This window comes from Prionailurus bengalensis, chromosome A3 (assembly GCF_016509475.1).
Source record: "Prionailurus bengalensis isolate Pbe53 chromosome A3, Fcat_Pben_1.1_paternal_pri, whole genome shotgun sequence".
NCBI lineage: Eukaryota > Metazoa > Chordata > Mammalia > Carnivora > Felidae > Prionailurus > Prionailurus bengalensis.
This window is the reverse complement of record NC_057354.1, coordinates 62,509,098-62,533,412: the sequence shown is the minus strand read 5'-3', so window position 1 is coordinate 62,533,412 and position 24,315 is coordinate 62,509,098. Positions and strand designations below refer to the sequence as shown.

Below are 24,315 nucleotides of genomic sequence, written 5' to 3'. Positions count from 1 at the left end.
CCTCTCTCTCTCTCTCTTCCCCTCTCCTGCTCTCTCTTTCCTTCTCTCTCAAAAATTAATAAACTTAAAAAAATAAAACCACATTATATTAAAACCCACTGACACACACTCTGCTCAATATAATGTAATGTTTTTCTTTTTACAAAGATGTTTGCATGCTTTTTGTTTTAGCCTTTTCTGATTTTTTAAAAATCAGCGTTTATATAAAAATAAGAAAAAAACAAATGCCTCTTCTACAGCATCTCCTTCCACATCCCTATTGGATCCTCCCCTCGGTCACTAGTGGAACACACTGCCACTTCCACAGATAAACACTTTTCAGACTTTCAAAATGCTGTAAGTCACCTGTCCTTCAGGTCCTTCATCTACTTCACTGTTTACACAGGGATCTGGATGAAGAGGTGACTGGTTAACTCAGCAATATCACCCTATTCAGTGGGTAACAAGACCAGTGAAATTCTCACATTACTGGGTAGCATGAGAAGGTCCCTACCCTACTGCCCCCAAACTATTACTAACCTATACTACTAACTATATCCCCAAGTCTCAAAGCTTCTTAAATGGAGGACACAGAAACATGACACCTCCAAGCCACTGCCTGCCTGGAAGAACTTCACATTCCTGGAACATTATCCTTATCTCTTAAACTCATGGAATCATTTTAATCCCATGTATCTTAGTTGTGACCCCACTAGAATAAACCCAAATAACATAACTTGAGGACTTCAATAGAGTGCTCTAGAATTGGGAAACTCTTTTTTTTTTAAATGTTTGGTTATTTTGAGAGAGGGACAGTGAGCAGGGGAGGAGCAGACAGAGAGGGAGGTAGAGAATCTCAAGCAAGCTCTGTACTGTCAGCACAGAGCCCAATGTTGGGCTTAAACTCACGAACAGTAAGTTCATGACCTGAGCCAAAATCAGGAGTTGGACACTTAACCGACTGAGCCACCCAGGTGCCCTAAAATCAGGAAACTTTAAACTTGAGGTATGCCCGAAACCCAAAACACTTGAGTTATAACCCACCTACCCACATTACAAGTGCCAAGATTTAGAATATCGTCTAATGTGTATGCCTTAATTTCACTGCTACCCATCATTCTGATAGTATGTGACTATTTCTTGTTAATGAGAAGAGGTATCAATTTTCTAGATCTTGTCTACAGTTCTACTTTGGGGAGTCCATAAAACTCCTAAAAACATAGGCAAAATCCTACATCTCCTGCACCTTGCTATGGGCCTACCACTTGCATCATATTGTCAAAACCCAAAGAAAGGTGAAGAACTAACCCAGAGCTAAGTGTCCTCTGGACCACTGGTTCTTGCTTTCTTCTTCCTCTTTCCCTCTTTCACTGTCTCAAAAAAGAAACATTCTCTTCTCCTCACCTCCATTCAATTCTTCATTCATTCAAAATTGTATGTAGAAAGCCATACATTTCTACTTCTCTTGAAAACTAGCTCTCAGTGTAGCTCAGCCTTGATGCTTAATCACATCTAGGGAACTTGCCAAAATTCCCTGGACCCCGTTTCCAAAGGAGTCTCTCTTTGAAAACACTGCCTCACCTAGGACTAAAAAAAAACCTAAGTCACATCCAAGCTGAAGGATAACAAGAGAATTTAAGGTGCTGTGGAGTTCCCTTACTGATTCAAAGATTCTTTCTGACAACAGACAGACCAAGAGGGATCAGTATCTTCATCACTTGAAAGAATGTGTTTTTTAAATGGATGGCATTGTATTATCAATTTTCTTCCAGTTTCAAAAGAGAAAAAACAGTCACCACATTAAGAAAATATGAGAAACACCTCGTAGACTAGACAAACTAGACTTCTAAGCTGGCGTGATCTCGGAAGAGCAGTGAGCTTTTCTTCCTACTCTCTAACCTGCTGTTTCTGCCTCCTGGGGTAAGACCCAAATACAAATCTCACCAGTAAGAATAAGGGCCAAGGCTCAAAGGACTGCACTTCTGTGCTCTCATTCAAGGATAGCCTCTTGTCATCATACTCTAATTTCAACTGAAGGAAGACATTCCTGCTCCAAGACTGCTACTGAGTTCCCTGCAACTTTTCACCAATATCTGGGTTCTCATGAGAAACTGATGACCATCAGCTGATGACTTCATAGTGCCAAGAAAAGATCAGGTCATGTTTCAATCAATGTTTTTTAAAAATAGTGATACTAGGATATAATTCATATACCACATAATTCACCTAAAGACTATAATTCAATGGCTTTTAGTACATTCACAGAATTAAGGTTATGATTACCACAATCAATTTTAGGACATTTTCATCACCCCAAAAAGAAACCCCATGTCCACCAGCAGTCACTCCCCACCCCTACCGCCAGGCAACCATTCATCTACTTTCTATCTTTATAGATTTGCCTATTCTAAACATTTCATATATATGGGATGATACAATATGTGGTCTTTTGTGACTGGCTTCTTTCACTTAGCATAATGTATTCAAGTGTCATTCACATTAGAGAACCTATCAATGGTTCATTTCTTTTTTAATGCTCAATGATATTCCATTGTATGAATATATATTGTTTACTCATCAGTTAATAAAACATTGAGTTGTAACTGTTTTTGGCTATTATGAACAATGTTGCTATGAACATTCATATAACTTTTTGTGCAGACATGATTTCAATTTCTCTTGGGTATATACACCTAGGAGTGGAATTGCTGGATGATATAAACTCTATATTTAGACATTTGAACTGCCCAACTGTTCTCCAAAACAACTGCCCCATTTACATTCCCACCAGCAATGTATGAGAGTTCCAATTATTCCACACCCTTGCCAGCACTTGTTATCCTCTGTCTTTATTTTAGCTATGACTAAATAGCCATGGGTGGGTGTTAAGTAGCATCTCATTTGGTTTTGATTTGTATGTTCCTAGTAGCTAATGATGTTGAGCATTTTTTCATATGTTTATCAACCTTCTGTATATCTTCTGTGGGGAAATACCTATTCGGGTCCTTTGGCCTTTTTTTTTTTAAGATTTTATTCTCAGGGGCATCTGGGTGGCTCAGTCAGTTGAGTCTGACTTCAGCTCAGGTCATGATCTCACGGTTCGTGGGTTCAAGCTCTGGATTGGGCTCTATGCTGACAGCTCAGAGCCTGGAGCCTGCTTCAGATTTGGTGTCTTCCTCTTCTCCCTGTTCCTCCCAGCTCACACTCTGTCTGTCTCTCTCTCAAAATAAAAGCATTAAAAACAAAAGATTTTATTTTTGAGTAATCTCTACACCCAATATGGGGCTCAAATTCACAACCCCCAGATCAAGAGTCATGTGGTTCACCAACTGAGCCAGCCAGGCACCCCAGCCATTTTTTAATTAGGTTTTGTTTTTTTGTTTTTTTACTATTGAACTATATCTAGAATATCTAAAGAACAAGTCCCTTACCAGATACAGGATTTTCATTTATTTTCTCCCACTATGTGGGTTGTCTTTTCACTTTCTTGATAGTATCTTCCACAATATGAGTTTTTAATTTTAATGAGGTCCAACTCATCTATTTTTTTGTGAATTTTGTTTTCGGTGTCACACCTACAAAACCACTGCCTGATCTAAGGTCATGAAGAATTAACCCTATGTTTTCTTCTGAGAGTTTTATAGTTTCAGTTTTTACATTCAGTTTTTCAGTTCATTTTGAATTACATTTTGTGTATGGTGTAAGATACAGGACAATTTCATTATTTTGCATGTGGATATCCAGTTGAGTTAGCACCATTTGGTCAAGGTAGTTCTTTCCCCATTGAATTGTCGTGATAGCTTAATCAAAAATCAACTGATCATAGGGGCGCCTGTGTGGCTCAGTTGGCTGAGCATCTAACTTTGGCTTAGGTCACGATCTCAGGGTTTGTGAATTTGAGCCCCACATCGGGCTTACTGCTGTCAGCACAGAGCCCGCTTTGGATCTTCTGTCCCCTCTTTGCCCCTCCCCTACTCGCACTCTCTCTCTAAAAATAAACATTAAAAAAAAAATCAACTGATCACAAATGTGATGGCTTATTTCTAGGTTTTCAATTTTATTCCATTGATCTATAGGTCTATCCTGATGCCGGTACCACACTCTTTATTACCACAGCTTTGTGAGAAGTTCTGAAATGAAGAAGTGTAAGTCTTCCAACCTCATTTAAGTTAAAAAAAATTTGTTAATGTTTTTTTAATTTATTTTTTGAAAGAGAGATAGCAAGCTGGAGAGGGGCAGAGAGAGGGAGAGAGAGAGAGAGAGAGGGAGAAAGAGATCCCAAGCAGGCTCTGCGCTGTTAGCACAGAGCCTGGTATGGGGCTCAAACCCACTAACTGTGAGATCATGACCTGAGCCGAAACCAAGAGTTGGACGCTTAACTAACTGAGCCACCCAGGCGCCCTACCAACTTTGCTCTTCTTAATCAGCATTATTTTAGCTATTCTGGTTCTCTTGAATCTCCATATTGATTTCAGGATCACCTTGTCAATTTCTGTAATGAAGCCAACTAGGTTTTTGATAGCTAGGACAAGTGTCAAATCTGGAGACCGATGTAGGGAGTGTCATCATCTTAACAATCTAGTGGACACTTCATGGGAATGCAAGCTGGTGCAGCCACTCTGGAAAACAGTATGGAGGTTCCTCAAAAAATTAAAAATAGAACTACCCTATGACCCAGCAATTGCACTACTAGGCATTTATCCAAGGGATACATGTGTGCTGTTTCAAAGGGACACATGCACCTTCATGTTTATAGCACTATCAACAATAGCCAAAGTATGGAAAGAGCCCAAATATCCATCAACGGGTGAATGGATAAAGAAGATGTGGTATATAAAGACAATGGAGTATTACGCAGCAATCAAAAAGAATGAAATCTGGCCATTTGCAACTACGTGGATGGAACTGGAGGGTATTATGCTAAGTGAAATTAGTCAGTCAGAGAAAGACAAATATCATATGACTTCACTCATATGAGGACTTTAAGAGACAAAACAGATGAACATAAGGGAAGGGAAACAAAAATAATATAAAAACGGGGAGGGGGACAAACCAGAAGAGACTCATAAATATGGAGAACAAACTGAGGGTTACTGGGGGGGTTGTGGGAGGGGGGATGGGATAAATGGGTAAGGGGCACTAAGGAATCCACTCCTGAAATCATTGTTGCACTATATGCTAATTTGGATGTAAACTTAAAAAAATAAAAAATAAAATTAAAAAAAAGATCCAGTGGCACTTCAACAACATGGGATTTAACTGCACAGGTCCACTTCTATGTGGATTTTTAAAATATAAATATAGTACTGTAAACATATTTCTTCTTCTTTATGATTTTCTTAGTAACATTTTCTTTTCTCTAGCTTACTTTAAGAATACAACATACAATACATATAACAGACAGAAAGTGTTAATCAACACTTTCTGTTATCAGTAAGGCTTCTGGTAAGCAATAGGCAATTAGTAGTTAAGTTTTGGGGGAGTCAAATGTTACATGTGGATTGTTGACTCCATCGGGGGTCACTGCCCCTAACCCCCACACTGTTTTAAGGGTCAACTGTACTAAGTTTTCTGATCCATGACATAAGATGTCTTTCCACTTACTTAGGTCTTCAATTTCTTTCAACAATATTGTATAGTTTCAGAGTATACTTTTATTTGTTAAATTTATTTCTAAGTATTTTACTCTTCATGCTAGTATAAATGGAATTGTTTTCTTATTTTCATTTTCTGACTATTCAATGCCAGCAGTAAAATTGATTTTTATATGTTGATCTTGTATCCTACAACCTGCTGAATTCATTTATTAGTTCTAGTAGTTTTCTTGGGGATTCTTTAATATATTCTATATACAAGATCATGTTGTCTACATATAGGAATACTTTTACTTCTTTCTTTGCAATCTGGATGTTTTTTACTTTATTTTCTTACCCAACTGGCCTGATTAGAACCTCCAGTACAATGTTCAATAGAAGTAACAAGAAGGGATATCCTTTATTCCTGATGTTAGAATGAAAGCATAGTCTTTCACAGTTATGTATATTAGGTGAGGGTTTTTCATAGTTACCCTTTATCAAATTGAAGAAGTTCCCTTCTATTCCTAATTTGTTTAGTTTTTGTTATCATAGAGATATTAGGGGTGCCCCGCTGGCTCAATCAGTAGAGTAGGCAACTCTTAATCTCAGGTTTGTGAGTTTGAGTCCTACTTTGGGTGTAGAGATTACTTAAAAATAAAACCTTAAAAATAAATAAATACAATAAAGAGATATTAAATTTTGTCAAATACTTTTCTTACATGTATTGATATGATCATAGTTTTTACCCTTCATTCATTTTTTTTTTTTTTAAGTAGGCTCCATGACCAACATGAGGCTTCAACGCTTGACCCTGAAATCAAGAGTTGCACCCTCTACTGACTGAGCCAGCCAGGTGCCCCTGTCCTTTATTCTATCAATATGGTCTATCAGATTAATTTTCAGATTTTTTAAGTTTTTACTTATTTATTTAAGTAATCTCTACACCCAACATGGGGCTCTAACTCAGGACCCTGAGATCAAGAGTCACATGCTCTTACAACCGAGCTAGCCAGACGTGCCTTAATTTTCAGATTTTAAAGCAAACTTGAATTCCTAGGATGAATACTATGGTCATGGAATATAATCCTTTTTATGTTGCTGGATTTGGTTTGTTAGTATCTTGTTGATGATTTCTACATCTATATTCATAAGAGATATTGGTCAGTAGTTTTCTTTTCTTGTGATGTCTTTATTTGGTGTTGGCATCAGGATAATACCGGCCTCGAAGAATGAGCTGGTTAGTGTCCTCTCTTATATTTTCTAAGAATTCTTGGGAAGAATTGGTATTAACTCTACTTTCTATGTTTGACAGAATGAACCAGTGTAACTATCTGAACCTAGGCTTTTCTTTGTGAGTCATTTTTTATTACTAATTCAATCTCTTGACCCATTATGGATCTATCCAAATTTCCCATTTCTTTTTTTTTTTTTATGTTTATTTACTTATTTTGAGAGAGAGAGCACAAATAGGGGAGTGAGAGAAAGAGAGAGAGAAAGGGAGAAAATCACAAGCAGGCTCCACTCTGTTAGCGCAGAGCCCGACGCAGGCCTCCATCTCACAAACAGTGAGATCATGACCTGAACCGAAATTGAGAGTCAGACGCTTACCTGCCTGAGCCACCCAGATGCCCCAGATTTCCTATTTCTTCAACTATTATTTTAACAATCACTTATGATCTGGCAACCTCACTATGGCACAGGTAGTACCTTGTACTCCCAAATAGTGAAACTCTTGACTCACTCACCTAAATTACAATTCTTATATTGCTGACAAGGAAACTGAGGTTATGTGACTTTTAACAATCTGTCCTGATTTCAGAGAGCCAAGCCTACACTGAACTCCCTCACCTTCTTCTTAGATGCATTACTGGTTGCTAATATTTTCCCGGCATTTCCTCATGAACAAATGTGGTAGCAGGTAAGGTGAACAACAAGGTCATGTGCTCTGGTGACAAAGAAACACGAAACCATAGAAACATTTTACCACTACCTTGAGTGATTTGATGAATTGCTCCACACCCCCTCCTGCTAGCAACTTGTCATCCTAGTCCAGCACATATTCTATGTAACATGTACAAGTTTTCAAAAGGTGCCGTATCTGTCACCCTCTTCTTATGTACTCAAAAATACTAAGGCAAAATAATGAGACTGTAGTCTGGAATCACAGCCTCTATCTGTGTATCACTGACAAATTTTTCAACCTTTCTGCACCTCAGTTTCTTGCCCATAATGTAGAGATAACAATAATATCTACCCCAAAGAGTTGTTATACGTATATAATACACCAAACATATACTATACATAATATACACACAATATATACAATATAATATACAAATAATACATGTACAAGTGTTTGAAACAATGCCTGGCACCTTTATGTATGATATCAAAGTAAATCATGCTGCCAACAAAACACACACTTGATTTTACTCTATAAAATAGTTCTAGGAGTACAATTTCTATACTCTGTACATTAGAATATAAGCTCTAAGAATTGAAATTACATAGGAGATGACATGAGAATAATAAATGTCTCCATTCTCAAGGAAATCAACCTGCAGAAGAAACAATGGAAGGAAGGGAGAAGGTAGAGCATCATAATTAAAAGCACAGCCTCTGGAATCCAGCGGACCTATGTTCAAAATCTGACTCCACCTTACATTGGCTGTTACCTTGAACAAGACACATCTCTAAGCTTCTGTACCCACTGGTAAATGGGGAAAAATAATACTAACCCTAAGGAGTTTTGATCAGGATGAAGGCATTATTTGTAAGTACCTGGCACACAATAGCCACCTAATAAACAGAAACCACTTTTATTAGTTTTCTTAAATTTCATTTTAATAAACAAATTTGATTAACAAGTAAACAACTAATATGGAAACAAGGACCTGATGTTGATCCAAGAGTTCCCAATGCTGGCTACACATGTGACTCACCTGGAAAGCTTTGTAAAAGTCAGGTTGCCTACATGGCACCTAAGACAAACAGAATTATACTCTCCGAGGCTGGGGCCTGGGCATCAGTACTTTTATTTTTTTAGTTTTTTTAACGTTTTTATTTAAAAATTTTTTTTTAGGGGCGCCTGGGTGGCTCAGTCGGTTAAGCGTCCGACTTCAGCTCAGGTCACGATCTCGCGGTCCGTGAGTTCGAGCCCCGCATCGGGCTCTGGGCTGATGGCTCGGAGCCTGGAGCCTGCTTCTGATTCTGTGTCTCCCTCTCTCTCTGCCCCTCCCCCGTTCATGCTCTGTCTCTCTCTGTCTCAAAAATAAATAAAACGTTAAAAAAAAAAAATTAAAAAAAATTTTTTTTATTATTTTTAAGAGCATGAGCGGGAAGTGGCAGAGGGGTGTGGGGGGGGACAGAGGATCCTAAGGGGGCTCTGTGCTGATAGCAGAAAGCCCAATGGAGAGCTCGAACTCATGATTCGTGAGATCATGACCTGGGCTGAAGCCAGATGTTTGACTGAGCCACCCAGGCATCCATAATGTTTTTATTTATTTTTGAGAGAGAGAAACAGACAGACAGACACAGTGTGAGCAGGGGAAGGGCAGAAAGAGAGGGAGACACAATCTAAAGCAGACTCCAGGCTCTGAGCTGTCAGCACAGAGCCTGACGCAGAGCTCGAACTCATAAACCAGAAGATCATGACCTGAGCCAAATTTGGATGCTCAACCAACTGAGCCACCCAGGCAACCCTGGAAATCGGTAATTTTAAATGCACTCCAGGCAGGAGCGCCTAGGTGGCTCAGTCGGTTAAGCATCTGACTTTGGATTAGGTCATGATCTCACAGTTCATGAGTTCAAGCCCTACATGGGGCTCTCTGCTGTCAACACAGAGCCCGCTTCAGATCCTCTGTCCCCTCTCTCTCTCTCTCTCTGCCTCTCCCCTGCTCACTCTCTCTCTCAAAATAACATTAAAAAATAAATAAAATTAAAAAATACATTCACTCTAGGCAATTTCAATGTGCAGCTGGGAGTGAGAACCATAACAGCTAGCTAGAAAAGAAGTGCTGATTTTTTATCAACTGAAACTAATTTTACTGATTAACATCTACTCTTCTTATGAAATAAGCCCATCAGATCTGCCCTCTCAAATGAGAATTACTATTATCTGATGGTGAAATGGAAGCTAAAAGAATCTGAACAATTTATTTCTGGGAGAAGCAGAGAGCCAGGTTTAAAACTCCAGTCAAGCCCTGAAGCCCATACCTCTTACTCAGATGCACTTCTGACGACTACTATTTCCTCAGCATGACTACAAACCTAGTCATGACATTCTCCTCATTTAAATCCTTTAACACACTTACCCCCTTAGTATAAAATCCAGTCTCCTTAACAGGAACACCTCTCTTCAGAATGTGGCCCAACAATGTGCATGGTGAGAATGAGTCACATACATTTGGATGGCTCTGGTGCTGGTCTGAACAGCCAAACCACTAACCACCCAAGGGGACACTGCTCAATCTCAGTGGCTGGTCAACTTGCCCAACAAGGAACAGTGTTAACACTAAAGAACGCAATGGGAATGGTGTCCCCTGAAGTTGTACAACATGGCAAGACTGCTGGCCTTGTTTTTCTTTCTAGCCTCCTCTTTCTCTGATCCCTTTTTTCCCCTTATTCTCTGTCCCTTCTCTCACTCTATCACCTTAAAACACGCTTTTCCCTCTGCATGGAATACTGGTTCCTACTTCTGCAGACTTCAATGTAAATGTCACTTCGTGGAGGAAATCTTTTCCACCACCACTACTACCACACTGTCCCACTCCAAGTTAGATGCACCTCTGGGTCTCCTACGGTGCCCCATAGTTCTCCATCGGCATTCTCACACATCAGTGGTACTGAGTGCAGGGACCAATGCTGATCTTGCTCACTAACTTCCCCCACCTAGAAAGTGCCTGATGTATGGCGGCTTGAGGAGGAGCCTAGAGGCAGCATGAAGAAGTTACTCTGTAAGTGTCTCACAACAAAAGGTTACTCTCCTAACTCAGGTCTCACGTTCCACCTCCCTCAGGGGAACTCCATGGGCAATGTCAAAAATCGTTGAATCTGGGTATTGCATATACGATGATGTATTCTTCCAATTTTTTAAATAAGTTTGATATTTTTCATATAAAGCTTTTAGGGAAAAAAATAAAGTGAGTGCTGTCTGCATCCCTAATCCTGCCTTTCTTGCTATTATTTAGCTATAGGATACCCACCAGCACCCTGTCACCATCATTTTCCTACCATCTGATGGCAGGGCCATCAGGCAAAGACAGTACAAACCTACTGGCAGTCTGAGAAAGTAGTAAAGAACCCTAGGGTCAGCCAACAAAAAGCAAGAAGCTTTTGCCAAAAGCCAGATACTGGATTGCAATGAAATGCTAGGACTCCATCAATTTCCTTTTACCACCTTTCCTACAGGAGAGCAGAATTGCTGTTCAGGCCTAAAAACAGGAAGAAGAAAAGGATGCTCGAAAGAATGAGCAAGCTGCAGAAGAGAGTAAAGTGGTGATCTATTAAGTCAGGGGAGCTGGGTTATATAAATTCAGCTGGCTCTGGTGCCGGCCTAGTAGCCAAATCACCAACCAGCCAAGCAGGCTCAATTCCAGCAGCTACCTAACGTGCACAAGAGAACAATGTTAACACTAAAGAAAAAGCCCCCAATCACGACAGTCATTCCCAAAGGTCTGTGTACCATAAACAATTCTTTCTAGAAAATGCTGACAAGGATATTAACTTTTCAAATTCAATAGATGAAGGAAACAGAACCAAACCCCTCATATTCTATCCCCTGTTCCATCACGGACATCCCTGAGGCAAAGGACTGTGATGTCAGTGCAGCTGACCTAAGCTCTGACACTTGCCATTTACCTCTTGCTGCTTCTCCTCATTGGGGTACGTGTCTACAAATACTCCCAGCCCCACAAATTTGTCCATGTTTCCAAACACAGGCCCTAGAGAGAGAGAAGAGATGATGAACAATGAAATAAAGCCAAGAGTTGATAAAGGAATAATACATCACTATGATGGAGGAAAAAGTAAAATTCAAATGACTGACTCCCAGGCCTCTTTTTAAGAAGAGAAAACATATGTAAAAGCACCCAGCAAAAGTGCATGGCCTGTAACAAGCACCCAACAAAATCTGTAGCTGTTTGGTATTGAAGGCAGGGGAAGAGAGAAGGCCACTGCAACGTTGTTTAGCACCACACCTGCTCCCTGGTCCAAACTGGTTGCTAAGGCGCCCCTAAAGAATTCTGCTTCACGAACGCTTGGTGACAACTATGCCCCTGAGAGAGAGCTGAATTCCCAAATTCCACTTCTTGTTGCAAAAGAGATCAGGTCAAATCAGGTTGAGTTTGCCATGTCCTTGGAGCAATGGCTCCCACACAACTCCTGACTCAAGGAGTTCTAAGATCATACAATGCACAGGCTCGAAAGAAATCAGCTCACCCAATCGGCAGTGCTCTGGAAAGCCAGCACTTTCACCCGGCCAACAGGCCACGTGGCCTCAAAGGGAAACCGGAAGGAACTAATAAGCAAGAAATTGTCCCAGGATGAGTCAAGTTCAACTGCTTTACTAGGAGTCAGACCCCATTCTAGAGACTAGATAGGCCAGTCTTTATCCACAGATATCAAGGGAGTGGCAAACTGCTGGCACTGTGGGCACATACCCTTCTCCAAAAGAGGGCATATGAGAAAGCAGGCCTGTCGCACCCCACACAAGAGCAACCCAGGGTCCCAATACCTGGCTGCATCCGATCCTTTGTGTACCAGATTGCCAAGCCATCCCCATGCAGATTCTTCTTCCCTTGTCCATGGATTCTGAAGTGCACCTGCAACTCCCAGTCTCTCAGGAAACATGGCTGAGGAGAAAAAGACACTGGAATCAATGAAGAGTGTGAAATGTGAAACCCCTCAAAGCCCTCGCCAGCAGTCTAGAGACTGGGAAAACACAAATGAAGGTAACATGAGGTGAAGGGTTGAAACTGAAATCTATGACTTGCTAAGTGCTAAAATTAAACAGGTTGAGCTGTTCAACTGTATATGATATTTAATATGGAAAGTGAATAAACCTCCCAATTATCCTCAGTATCTCCTAATAGAAACAGGATAGTACTCAAAGTTGGAAAAGACAAGAGACTGCCAAGTTAGACTACTGTGATTCTACAGCAAAGCATCTCAGCCTATAGAGTACAGGTGGCTGAAGTGACACTCATTTGCAACTTGAGCTCACACCTCTGACAGAAAGATTCTAAAAAGCCTGGATTTCAAGAAAGGTCAAAGCTTCATTCATTACAGAAAATAAAAAAAGCTAAGCCATTATACAAAGGTTTTCAGGACTAATTAGCAGATATGTGAACAACCCTAATTAGCTAGACTTGTCCTTATGCCAAGCTGAGGGGCAAGCCAGAATTCCCCAAGAAGGAGTAAGTTACAGTCTCCCAAAACATCATGCCCATGATCAAGAGGAATAAATGCACCAAAGGAGACCACCATCCCCATCACAGGGACAGCTTTTGGTGGAAACATGGAGGTGGGTACTAATCAGACTCCTGTGTTTCTTGGGGTTTATTTTGTTTTTTTCTTGAATTGTGTACCAAAAGCTTGCAAAAATGCAGAAGGAAGTAAGTGGATGGTTAAGTGCTCTAAATAGTTGAACACTTTCAAGAGAAAGCAGAGTAGGTATCTGGTTTAGAGAGGCTCCTAATTAAAGGTCACTATGAAGAAAGAAAGGACGGAGGAGCAGATAGACCAGCAGGGTTCAGGCAGAGTCTCTCCAAATAGATTGTTCTGGCTCTTGAGCAACATACTGCTAGATCATTTTTAGTATTCATTTTTAATTTCTGGGAAATCTTCCAAAAGTGTTAGTATTAGGAATACACAGTCAAATGAAAGGGGTGAGGTTACTTCTGAATTCACCAAAGAACCTGTAACTCCAATAGCTTACCCTACCCTGATGATCCCAGTCCCTGCGTTGTCACTCTGTGTTCTCCTCTTTCTGTTCTTGCACTTAGATATCAAGACAAGAATGAAATTCAGTGGCAGGAAGCTCCTCCATAGCCAGTGGGTATTATCCCCCTGGGACAAGGGCAGGGCCAGAGAAGTTCACACTGAGCCAAGAGGTGTCTGCTACTTATCCTCGGTCTCCTCTAGCACAGTGCCACACACTTTTGCTCAGGGCTATGTCTAGCACTGGTTCTGAAGCTTGGCTATACATTAGATTCACCTAGGGAGTTTTTAAAAATTCCCATGACCACAGGAATCAACTCCAATGGACAGCCAAATTTGAGGACCACTGTTCAAACAAACACATCCTATTCAAATAACTCAGAAACAACCCCAAAGCTCATTCTGATAGATAACAACAACAACAACAACAACAACAACCCACAGTATCAGAGAATCTGAAAAAGGGCAATATAACTAGATCCTAAACTAGAACGGCTGCTAAAAGAGTTATGTAGAAGCAGCTAGCAAGACAGCAGCAAAGTATCAAGCTCTAGACATAATCGTTTAGTAACCCAGAGACCTCATCAATGAAACTTACATGTAACAGATACATAATGTAACAGGGCACATTTCTGTAACCATTTTAACTTTCTAAGGCTCTTTCATATCTATTGTCTTATTTTATTCTCCCGATAACCCTAGTGGGCATGTAGAAGGTATTATGAAGCTCATTTGGCGGATGGAGAAACTGAAAACAGAATTAAGTAACAGCCAAGGGCTCACAGTGGATCTGTGATACAGCTAGATCTAAAACCTAATCAAGGCTGTCAACTGCCAGCCTTTTGCTTCTTCTACCAGAACACACCACCCTGCACTCTGTCTAAGAACAAGAGCAACACTACAATCTGGGTTAAGAGGCCAGCTTGTGCAAACAGCTCGTGTAGAAACTTCTCTTAACCCTCTGCTCTGTTAGAATTCTTTGCCACATAAAATGAACAGGGAAGAGAGATAGTTCTTTTTTCTGAGGTTCACTTATCTATAATCAATGGAAAAAAAAAAAAAACCATGAAAAAGTAAGTTCTTAGCTTATGAGAACCCAAGAGAAAGTATTAAAGGATGCCAAGGTCATTCCCAAGAGTAAAGGGGTTATAAAAGACTTAGAAAGAGCCCTGGAAAGCAAAAAGAAAGCATCATCTTACACTTATACAAAATCACAGTGCAGCCACACCAGGAATAGTGCATTCACTTCTTGCCGCCATACCTCAAGGAAGACAATGTAGCTAGAAAAGGTCCAGAGAAGGACAAAAAAAAAAAAAAAAAAAAAAAAAGACCAAGGGCTCAAAGTGGCTTTCACATGAAAATAAAATTTAAAATTAAACTCTTCAAAGTGAAATAGCAAGGGCGAATCCTGGGATGAAATTTAGGATACATTTAAAAGAGCAGTCTTCTACTTTACAAAGTAACTAAATGTAAGTTATTAACCTCCAAGAAGTAATACTATCAGGTCAGTAGGGAATTAAAGATACTTCAGAAAACAGAATCAAAATGGATTATTTCCTATAACTGGGGCAATCAAGAGCATTTCCCTACATATCTGATACCATTATGAAGGTCATCATATTCTCTGAAAAATTCCTGAAATCCACAGAAGACAGAACCCTGGGGATAGACAGTAAAATTAAGTCAATATGCCACTGGTGAACTTTTTAGGACTTTGTGGGTCAGCGACACAGGAGGGAGAAAGATTCTTACCACCCGGTTCCACAGGGCACCCTGTTTACTTTGCATATCTGGGGTAAGGCGGATATATTGGGTCATCACCATGGCATTGCCCATCAGATTCCACAGTGAGGAACTGCCTGTGCCCACACCTACAGGGAGGAAGTAGATCAGTTCATACTCTTCAGCACCAACCCATTCAGAAACCACCAAGGACCATCCTAAAGCTGGAGTCATCATCTTTTGCTCCCTTTCCCGACACTCAATCTCCTACCTCTGTCACTCATAAATCTCAAATCCTTACCACCTTGACAGCTTCCTTTTCACAAAGCCCTTCTCAGGTGAAGACATCACAGCTATCACTTTGTCCATGCGGCAAAAACCACAGCTCAAACCCATTCCTCCCATTTTATATTTAAGTAAACTTTAGCACCATAAAAAAAAAAATTTCCCCAGTTCTACCAAAAAGAGCTTGACCCTCAGGCCTCTGGCGCTTAATCACATTATTTCTTTAAACAATTGAAGTGTGAAGGTACTGCTCCCAGGACCTCAGGCTATACACCTCATGAAAGTGATAATTTTTGTGTCAGTGAGACAGCACAGATGAGGCACCTGAAGCATCTGATGAGTTAATAAATGATCACTTAGCAGCCGTGTACACACTTGCACTTTGACTTTTTGTCTGCTGTCCCACACTCCAGTGGGGAAACAGACTTGTGTTTCTGCACTGATTTGGTCTTCTTTGTAACTTAACTAATATAAATCTTTTGTTTGATGAGCTGTGCCTAAAAGTCTATGAGCCCCAAACAGAGCAAAGCTAACCAGCCTCTTTGATCAACAGGGCTCCTGGACTGGAGAACAGGTGTTTTAACCGGCAACAGAATTTTATCTTCTTTCTCAGTCCAGCCAAGTTCTACCCTAGTTCTGCCTCCTGCTTTATTTCTAGCACATCTACAACTCCATCCGGAGACCTGCTCTTTGCTAGTGGCCTTCAATCACTTTCCACCATTTGCAGTTCCATCCTTCCCACATTCCTCCTATCGAACTCCCCTTTGTCCAGGCCTAGCGCTTGTGGCATCCGAGCCCGGCTTTGACCTGCTGTAAACTTCCAAAACAGGGTCGGGGGAGGAGGGGAGCTGACCCCTGCCCTTGCGACCCGTGGTTCCCAAACGCGGCGAAGTCCCCGTGGGCCCTCACCCACCGCCGGCAGTTTCCTTAGGGCCACGAAGCCTTTCACCACCCCGGTCTCTACCGATGAGCTCAAGTCCGGAAGCCCTCCCCGTGCACGACCACCTCGCCCGGGGTGCCTCACCCTGGTAGGGCTTCGACAGCGAGTGTTCCCGTTTCAAGTACTCGAAGGTTTGACCCGCCCCGACTTGCCGTGGCCCCTGCCCAGACCCCAACAAAAGGAGAAGGAGCAACATCCTGGACCCATTCCAAGCCGACAAACGCCGCCGCCACCGTTGCCACCACCCAGAGGGTCCCAGAGTCGCCGCCATCTTTCCCACTGCCGTCCCTTCATTAAAAGCCCGCCCCGTTGCCCAAGCCATTAGCCCAGAGAACCATCTGCCCCGCCTCCCATTGGCTCTCGTCGAGCCCCCGCCCCCGCAGGTGAGCATCTCACTGATTGGCTGGCTTCGAGATCAGTTGCCTTGCCAACCTAGGGAGGGGAGTGGCCTGATGCCTGGATTCCCTTATTGGCGTTTGTCCTGCGGTCCACTAGGCCTGCTGGGATACGTAGTGATTTCCATTTTGTCTCAGCATTCTAGAGTAAATTTAAAGAGATAAAATGTTTCTCCCAGTTTCACACAGACGTTCTATCCTCTCTGCCATAGTACCTTCGTGTCTATGCGGAGTTATCCGTCCGGATGTAAAACTGAAAGGAGAAATAGACAAATCCACAATTACTGTAACTGGGCAATTATTAGGAAAACTATCAAATTTATAAAAGACTTTGAACACAACAAAGAACTTGACCTGATGACATTTATAGAAACTCCACTCAACAACAGCAAAAGACACATTCTCTTCAAGTGCAAAAGAAACATTTACCAAGATAGCCTGGGCAAAACAAACACCTCCACAAATTTAGAAGAAATGAAAGCACACAAAGGATGTTCTATCATGATGGAATTAAGCTAGAAATAACAACTGAAAGATTTCTGGGAAATCCTCAAATATTTGGAAATTAAACAACTCACTTCTTTAAAAAAATTTGTTTAATGTTTATTATTATTTTTTAAGAGAGACAGAGTGTGAGCAGGGGAGGGCGGAGAGAGAGGGAGACATGGAATCTGAAGTCGGCTCCAGGCCCCTTAAACAACTCCTAAATAACTCATAGAGGAGTAGGAAGTCCTTCAGGACTGTAGTGAGTCTTCTAAGAAATGGAACAGGATTATCAATCCTTTACCTGGGTGGCACAGCAGGACACACAGGACCTGAAACCAAAAGAGTGAGGTTCAGGGGCACCTGGGTGACTCAGTTGGTTGAGCGTCTGACTTAATTTTGGCTTAGGTCATGATGGCATGGTTTGTGAGTTCAGCTCAGGTCGTGATCTCACAGTTCATGAGTTCAAGCCCCACATCTGGGTCTGTGCTGACAGTGTGGATCCTGCTTCAGATTCTCTCTCCCTTTCTCTCTGCCCCTGCTCCACTCATTCTCTCCGCCCCTCTCTCAAAAATAAACATTAAAAAAAAAAAAAAGTAGGGTGCCTGAGTGGCTCAGTCTGTTAAGCATACGACTTCGGCTCAGGTCATAATCTTGCAGTCCATGAGTTCAAGCCCTGCATTGGGCCCTGTGCTGACAGCTCAGAGCCTGGAGCCTGCTTCAGATTCTGTCTCCCTCTCTCTCTGCCTCTCTCTCTCTCTCTTTCTCTCTCTCTCTCTCTCTCAAAAATAAATCAACATTAAAAAAAAAACAACAAAAACAGAGTGAGGGTCATCCAGCTTCCCACCTTTTCCTCACCATTTCCATCACCCAACCAATAAATAATTATTTTATTGCTAATTATTTCACAAAGCCATCACATCCTTTTCATCCCCTGCTTTGTCTGTCTCCCAAACCACAACTGTTATTCTGGTCACCATCATCCACATGGTCCCCCAAGTAAACCATGTAGCCATGTCATTTCCTGAATGTCAGGGTTAAATGAGTTGATACTGGTAAAGCTCTTAGAGCAGTGGCTGGCATGTAGTAAGCACTATATCATCATCATCATTATTATTAACGGAGCCCTTGTTGGTTCCCATCACCTGTGGGGAAAAGATTCAAGCCCCTCAACTTGGCAAACAAAGCCCTCTGCCACCCTTCTCTGGCTTTATTACCCACAGCCTCCTTCCTTCATCTGTATCTGCCAGCTTTCCCTCTTCCCTCTCCTTTTCCACAGCCCACTTCCTCCTAGAGGCTTTCCCTGACTTCCTCAGGCAGTGGCAGTTGCCCCACTCTGAGCTCTCAATGTTCCCCAAGCACATTTCTTACAGAGCGCTCACCAGTTCTGTCTCTGTCTTCCCAACAAACTTAACCAAAGTTAATTCTCTCTTTCCTGAACATAAATATATTTAATAAGAGAAACATGAATGTAAGCCTGTTTGATATTTAATATTTAAAATTAAAACTGTCGGGGCGCCTGGGTGGCTCAGTCGGTTGAGTGTCCGACTTCAGCTCAGGTCATGATCTCACAGTTTGTGGGTTCGAGCCCCGCATCAGGCTCCGTGCTGACCGCTTGCTCAGAGCCTGGAGCCTGCTTCAGATTCTGTGTCTCCTACTCTCTCTGCCCCTCCCCCGTTCACGCTTTGTCTCACTCTGTTTCTCAAAAATAAATACATGTAAAAAAAAAAAAGAAATTAAAAAAAAAAAATTAAAACTGTCACAACCATCGGGGCACTGCCTGGCTGCGTCGGTGGAACACGTGATGCTTGATAGTGGGGTTGTGAATTTGAGCCCCACTTGGGTGTAGAGATTACTTAAAAATAAAATCTAAAAAAACAAAAACAAAACCCAAAAAACTGTTACAACCACTGATCATTTATAGACTCCACACAAAGTAGATATTTGGTATTAAGATATAAGGAATTGCAATGAATCTATTTGCGTCATACCCTAGCTTTAAAACCATTCATGGATATCAATTATCATAGGATAAAATCCAAATGCCTTAATGTAGCATTCAATGCCCTTCAACTTGACTCAAATCAGCCTGTACACACGTCAATTACAATGTGTCACCCTGAATTATGTGGCTCAATTAGCAAATTATGTGTTTGTCTCCCTGGCAAGGCTGGGAGCTCCTGGACCACAGGAAGCAGATCTTACTCATTTCCTATCATAGGCCCTACCCGCTTCCCCATTCCCTAACCCATCACCCAGCACGTAGTAGGAATTCCAATTGTTTTGAATAAAATTATTTCCATTATATTTCTGTCAGTTGGAATTGTTTTATTGTAATAAATATACATAAAATAAAATTTACCATTTTAACCACTTTTAAGTATACAGCTCAGAGGCAGTAAATACATTTACATTGCTGTGTGACCTATCTACTGGATTTTTTTTAATGTTTATTTATTTTTGAGAGAGACAGACAGAGTGCAAGTGTGGGAAGGGCAGAAAGAGAGGGAGACACAGAATCTGAAGCAGGCTCCAGGCTCCGAGCTGTCAGCACAGAGACCCGACGCAGGGCTCGAACTCACAGACCACAAGATCATGACCTGAGCTGAAGTTGGACGCTTAACCAACTGAGTCACCCAGGTGCCCCTCTACTGGATTTTGGATAGAGTATCTCAGCATATCTTATTGTAAAATTCACTGTGATGAAGAAAAGAGAAATAAAGGAGAGTGTGTCAAAGACAAAATACACAGGATAATAATTCAGATGATTTTCTCCAAACTGTTGCAATAAGGAAAATGCTCATTAGTAAGGAACATATCAAAGAAAAGGAAAGGGGCCTGGTGTTTCATAGAGGCAGGTAAACAAGGGAATCATCATGAGGAAGGATAGAGAGGGTTTTATCTGAGTCACTGAGGAAGGAAGGCAAAAGTGGGTCTTACCTCAGAATATTCTAGAACAGGATAGTCCTTTGAAGATGAAGTTAGCCATTTCTCAGGACTCAAAATGGGATGAGAAGGGACACAAAAGGGTGAGGGGATTTTTTGACTGTAGCTGGTTTCCAGAAGTACAGGGTTCATATAAAATTCAATACTGTCAAGGTGTTGAGAGGAGGTGCAGGGAAACAGAAAAAGGAGCCATGTCTCCCTCCAACACCACGCAACACACATGTAGAGGCACCTTCTTGTAGCCAGGTCAGGTCTTGACCATCTTTTAGATGCTTAATGCTCTCTTTTTCTCCACAGAATCATCTCCCGTGATCTAGGGCTGTATACCTCCAGCGTGGGGGCATTCACAGACAATGTGAGTTGTACATTCTAGCAGTTCTGGATGATGATTCCTCCACTTCCTTGTCTTCAAAGCCAAAGAGATACCTCCACTTAGGAGCCCCTTGAAACCTGATGCCCCTACCTCCACCCCATGTCAGAGGCTCCAAGGCAGCCTCTTGGCCCCATTTTTTCCTCTCCCCCCTGCCCTTCCCTTTTTAACCTTCCCATTCTATTTAAATCCACTCCCACCCAAAACCTAGGACCCAAAGCAGGGCCTAACATCAACCCTCCCAAAGCCAGGTAGCCCACTCTTCCCTGCTCAGATATCCAGGTAAAGATTTGGAATTAGGTCCATCATCAGCCCTAGGATGGCAGCTAACCCAGTCCCACCCCTGCCCCAGCTCCTTTCCTCCCCAACCCACTCCCCATTCCCACCCCGCCCACCCCCACCCCCATCCCATACCTCCAGTTCTCCAAGCAGACCTAGAGCACAGAAGGGGACAGTAGCTCTAACACAAACTAGCCAACTACTTTCTGGTGGCAACTTACAAATTCTAGTCTCCCAACAAGCCACAATTAAATAGCCCGGAGTGCTTTGGGCACACACAGATGATTCGGTCCAACTCCCAAACACCTCATTGGTAAATCTAGGGTAGGGCCCAGGGATTTGGTTTTGAAAATCTCTCCCCAGGGAATGTGATATGCAGCCAACTTCCAGAATTACAACCCTTTCACATCCAGTATCTCATTTTGACCTCACGTTGACTTGGTGTGGTGGGCAAGGAGGGCATTACCTCACTTTACGATTAGGACATCTGTACTCAGTTCATAAATTTTAAACAGGGTGCAGCACCTCAATTTAGAGGTAGGATTTTGAGATTTGTTTAAAGAACAAGTAACTGTAGACCTCTGCATTGTGAGTGTGAGCCATGCTGGGCTTAGAGATTACTTTAAAAAAAGAAAAAAGGAGAGGTTCCTGGGTGGCTCAGTCAGTTAAGTGTCCGACTTCTTCAGCTCAGGTCATGGTCTCACAGTTTGTGAGTCCGAGCCCCAAATCGGGCTCTGCCTGCTTCAGATTCTGTGTCTCCCTCTCTCTCTGCCTCTCCGCCACTCACGCTCTGTCTCTCTCTCTCTCTCTCTCAAAAATAAATAAACATTTAGAAAAAAAGAAAAAGAAAAAAAATTCTTTGGAGGAAGATTGTGTGTGTACTGAGGAGAGGGTAGGATAGATGAAAAAAAAGCAAAAAGATCTTGATAAATGTTGAAGTTGTGTTATGGGTATACAGGGATTCCCTCCACCTTTATGTATGTTTGAGAGTTGCCATAATAAAAAAAAAAACTTTTTAAAGTATCCCTTGGAGATGATTACAAAATGTGCTGGGTATGCATTTGTGGTGTTTTCTAAATTTCCTCCAGGGAATGAAAACTGTAATTAACTGTAATCCGTGAAGTTCATTGTGACCCATCCAATATAATGTCATAACTAAAAAGGGAGAGGAGTCTGCAATCTGGAAAAAGAACAGTCAATGGATGAAAATATGTCTGAGTCTATCAATTCTGTCCAGGGAGAGAGTATTTCTAAGTATCCTGTGTTGGTTAAAATCAAGTCTACTCTCCTAACATATTCATAACGACTTCCCACTTAACATTCTAGCTCTCTTAGAATTTCTCAGTATATTAACTATTTAATTTCTCAGCATATTAGGAAATTAGTATTAGCATATTATTATATTGCTAGTACTAGTATGTTCATATGTTAATTAGGAAATTAGTATTTGGCTTTATCACTTCATTACTTCATAACACTTTAGTCAGTATGACTTACGCTCCCCAATGTGTTTTCCCATCAGTGAATTGATAAAAATCAATATCCTGAGGACCAGATCTCAGATCTGTGGTGGCTCTATGAAGGGGCAAATGAATTAGGGACTGTCTCGAGGCATCCAGATGCCTGCTTGTCACAGGTAAGTTGGGACATAAGATTCACTAAAAATTGCAGGAAGAGGTTGGGAAGGAGGGAGAACTCTGGCATGTGGAGTTGGAATGAAAACATCTGCCGTTTTGAGATCTACCTCTACCTTATGACCTGAAGCAAATGACACAATCTCTCTTAGCCTCAAATTCTCTATCTGTAAATTGGGTGATGAAACCTACCACACTGGGTTGTTGAGAGCATTAAATGAAAAAATGTATAAAGGATGAACATGCACACTGTAGACTCTAAAGAGTTCTATAAGTACACAAATCACTATTGTTCATAAAATTTTGTTATGGCTTGTCTACTTGCGTTCTGAAATGTGTTCTAGGAAAGGAGATTTGGTCCCTTTATTTTTATTTTGTTTAATGTTTATTTACTTATTTATTTTAATTGTTTTAATGTTTATTTATTTTTGAGAGAGTGTGGGTGGGGAGGGGCAGAAAGAGAGGGAGACACAAAATCTGAGGCAAGCTCCAGGTTCTGAGCTAGACTCCGACCTGGGTTTTGAACCCACAAGCCATGAGATCATGACCTGAGCCAAAGTTGGACGCTCAAATGACTGAGCCATCCAGGTGCCCCAATTTTTATTTATTTTTGAGAGAGAGAGAGAGAGAGACAGAGAGAGAAAGAAAGAGAGAGAGAGAGAGAGAGAGCGTGCTTGGGAGCACATGCAAGCAGGGGAGGGGCAGAGAGAGAGGGACACAGAGCATCCAAAGCAGGTTCTGTGCTGACAGCAGAGAACTCAGTGTTGGTCTTGAACTTACTAACCTCGAGACCATGACCTGAGCCAAGTTGGATGCTTAGCCGATTGAGGCACCCAGGGGCCCCTGGATTTGGTCCCTTTAGAAGAAAGTATATGTACTGGAAATTGGTTTATAAATGGAATAGAAACTACTGACTGATGTGAGAATATTCCTCAGGGATCTTGGGGGGCAGGCAGAGTAGAAGTGTATAATGTGTAAATCCTATCACTAGGGCTTATAATTAGAAACAGGATATGCTGTATCTTCAAAGGTCAAACAACTAAAAAAAATAAAAGTCTTTGGTGGGTATAATTTTCCTCACTCACCTTCTGCCTGTGGAAGATGAACAGACAGGAGCCCTGAGCTCTCCGGATGCTGGATGAGTGGGGAAGTGCAAGGGGACAGCTGATCTACAGCTATGATAGAAGCCAAGGGAGGGGGTGAATGAGGTTGGAAATTCCCATGCTCTGCAGCAAGCAGCACCCATTGCTGTAAGAAACTGCAGGCTCTTCAGGATGGGTGGGAGCCATGTGAACCAGGGAAGCTATCTTGGAAGTTAACCTGGCCCGAAGTCCTGAGCCAACCAGATGATGGCTACTTCCAAAAGTCAGACTGAGGGTTATTAGCTCTAGGGGAAAAACCAAGAAGTCAAGGTTAGACCAAATACTGATGGATAAAAACTGAGATTAATGCATAAGGAGTCCAACTGCAAAAATATGATTGTAGAAGTGCCTGGGTGGCTCAAGTTGGTTAAGCACCGGACTCTTGATTTCAGCTCAGGTCATGATCTCACCGTTAGTGAGTTCAAGCCCTGCATCAGGCTCTCTGCTGTTAGTGCAGAGCCTGCTTCAGATCCTCTGTCTCCCTCTCTCTCTGCCCCTCTCCCACTCACACTCTCCCTCTCTCAGAAATAAACAATTTTTTTTTAATTTTTTTTTTCAACGTTTATTTATTTTTGGGACAGAGAGAGACAGAGCATGAACAGGGGAGGGGCAGAGAGAGAGGGAGA

At 41.7% G+C, this 24,315-nt stretch overlaps 1 protein-coding gene across 6 annotated transcripts in view; it reads right to left on the bottom strand.

Annotated features, from left to right (window-relative positions):
- Positions 1-24,315, bottom strand: part of LMAN2L (lectin, mannose binding 2 like) — a 45,333-nt gene that overhangs the window by 11,626 nt on the left and 9,392 nt on the right. For 2 of the 6 annotated variants that reach the window (XM_043603266.1, XM_043603267.1), the window contains exons 1-4: positions 16,525-16,744; positions 15,246-15,364; positions 12,289-12,406; positions 11,415-11,497 (exon numbers count right to left, since the gene is read on the bottom strand). In XM_043603266.1, coding sequence (XP_043459201.1) covers positions 11,415-11,497; positions 12,289-12,406; positions 15,246-15,364; positions 16,525-16,711 — 507 coding nt within the window. In that variant the 5' untranslated portion in view covers positions 16,712-16,744. Of the gene's footprint in view, positions 1-11,414; positions 11,498-12,288; positions 12,407-15,245; positions 15,365-16,524; positions 16,746-24,315 lie in introns of those variants that run through there. The other 4 variants (XM_043603268.1, XM_043603271.1, XM_043603269.1 and 1 more) reach the window with 4 other exon arrangements.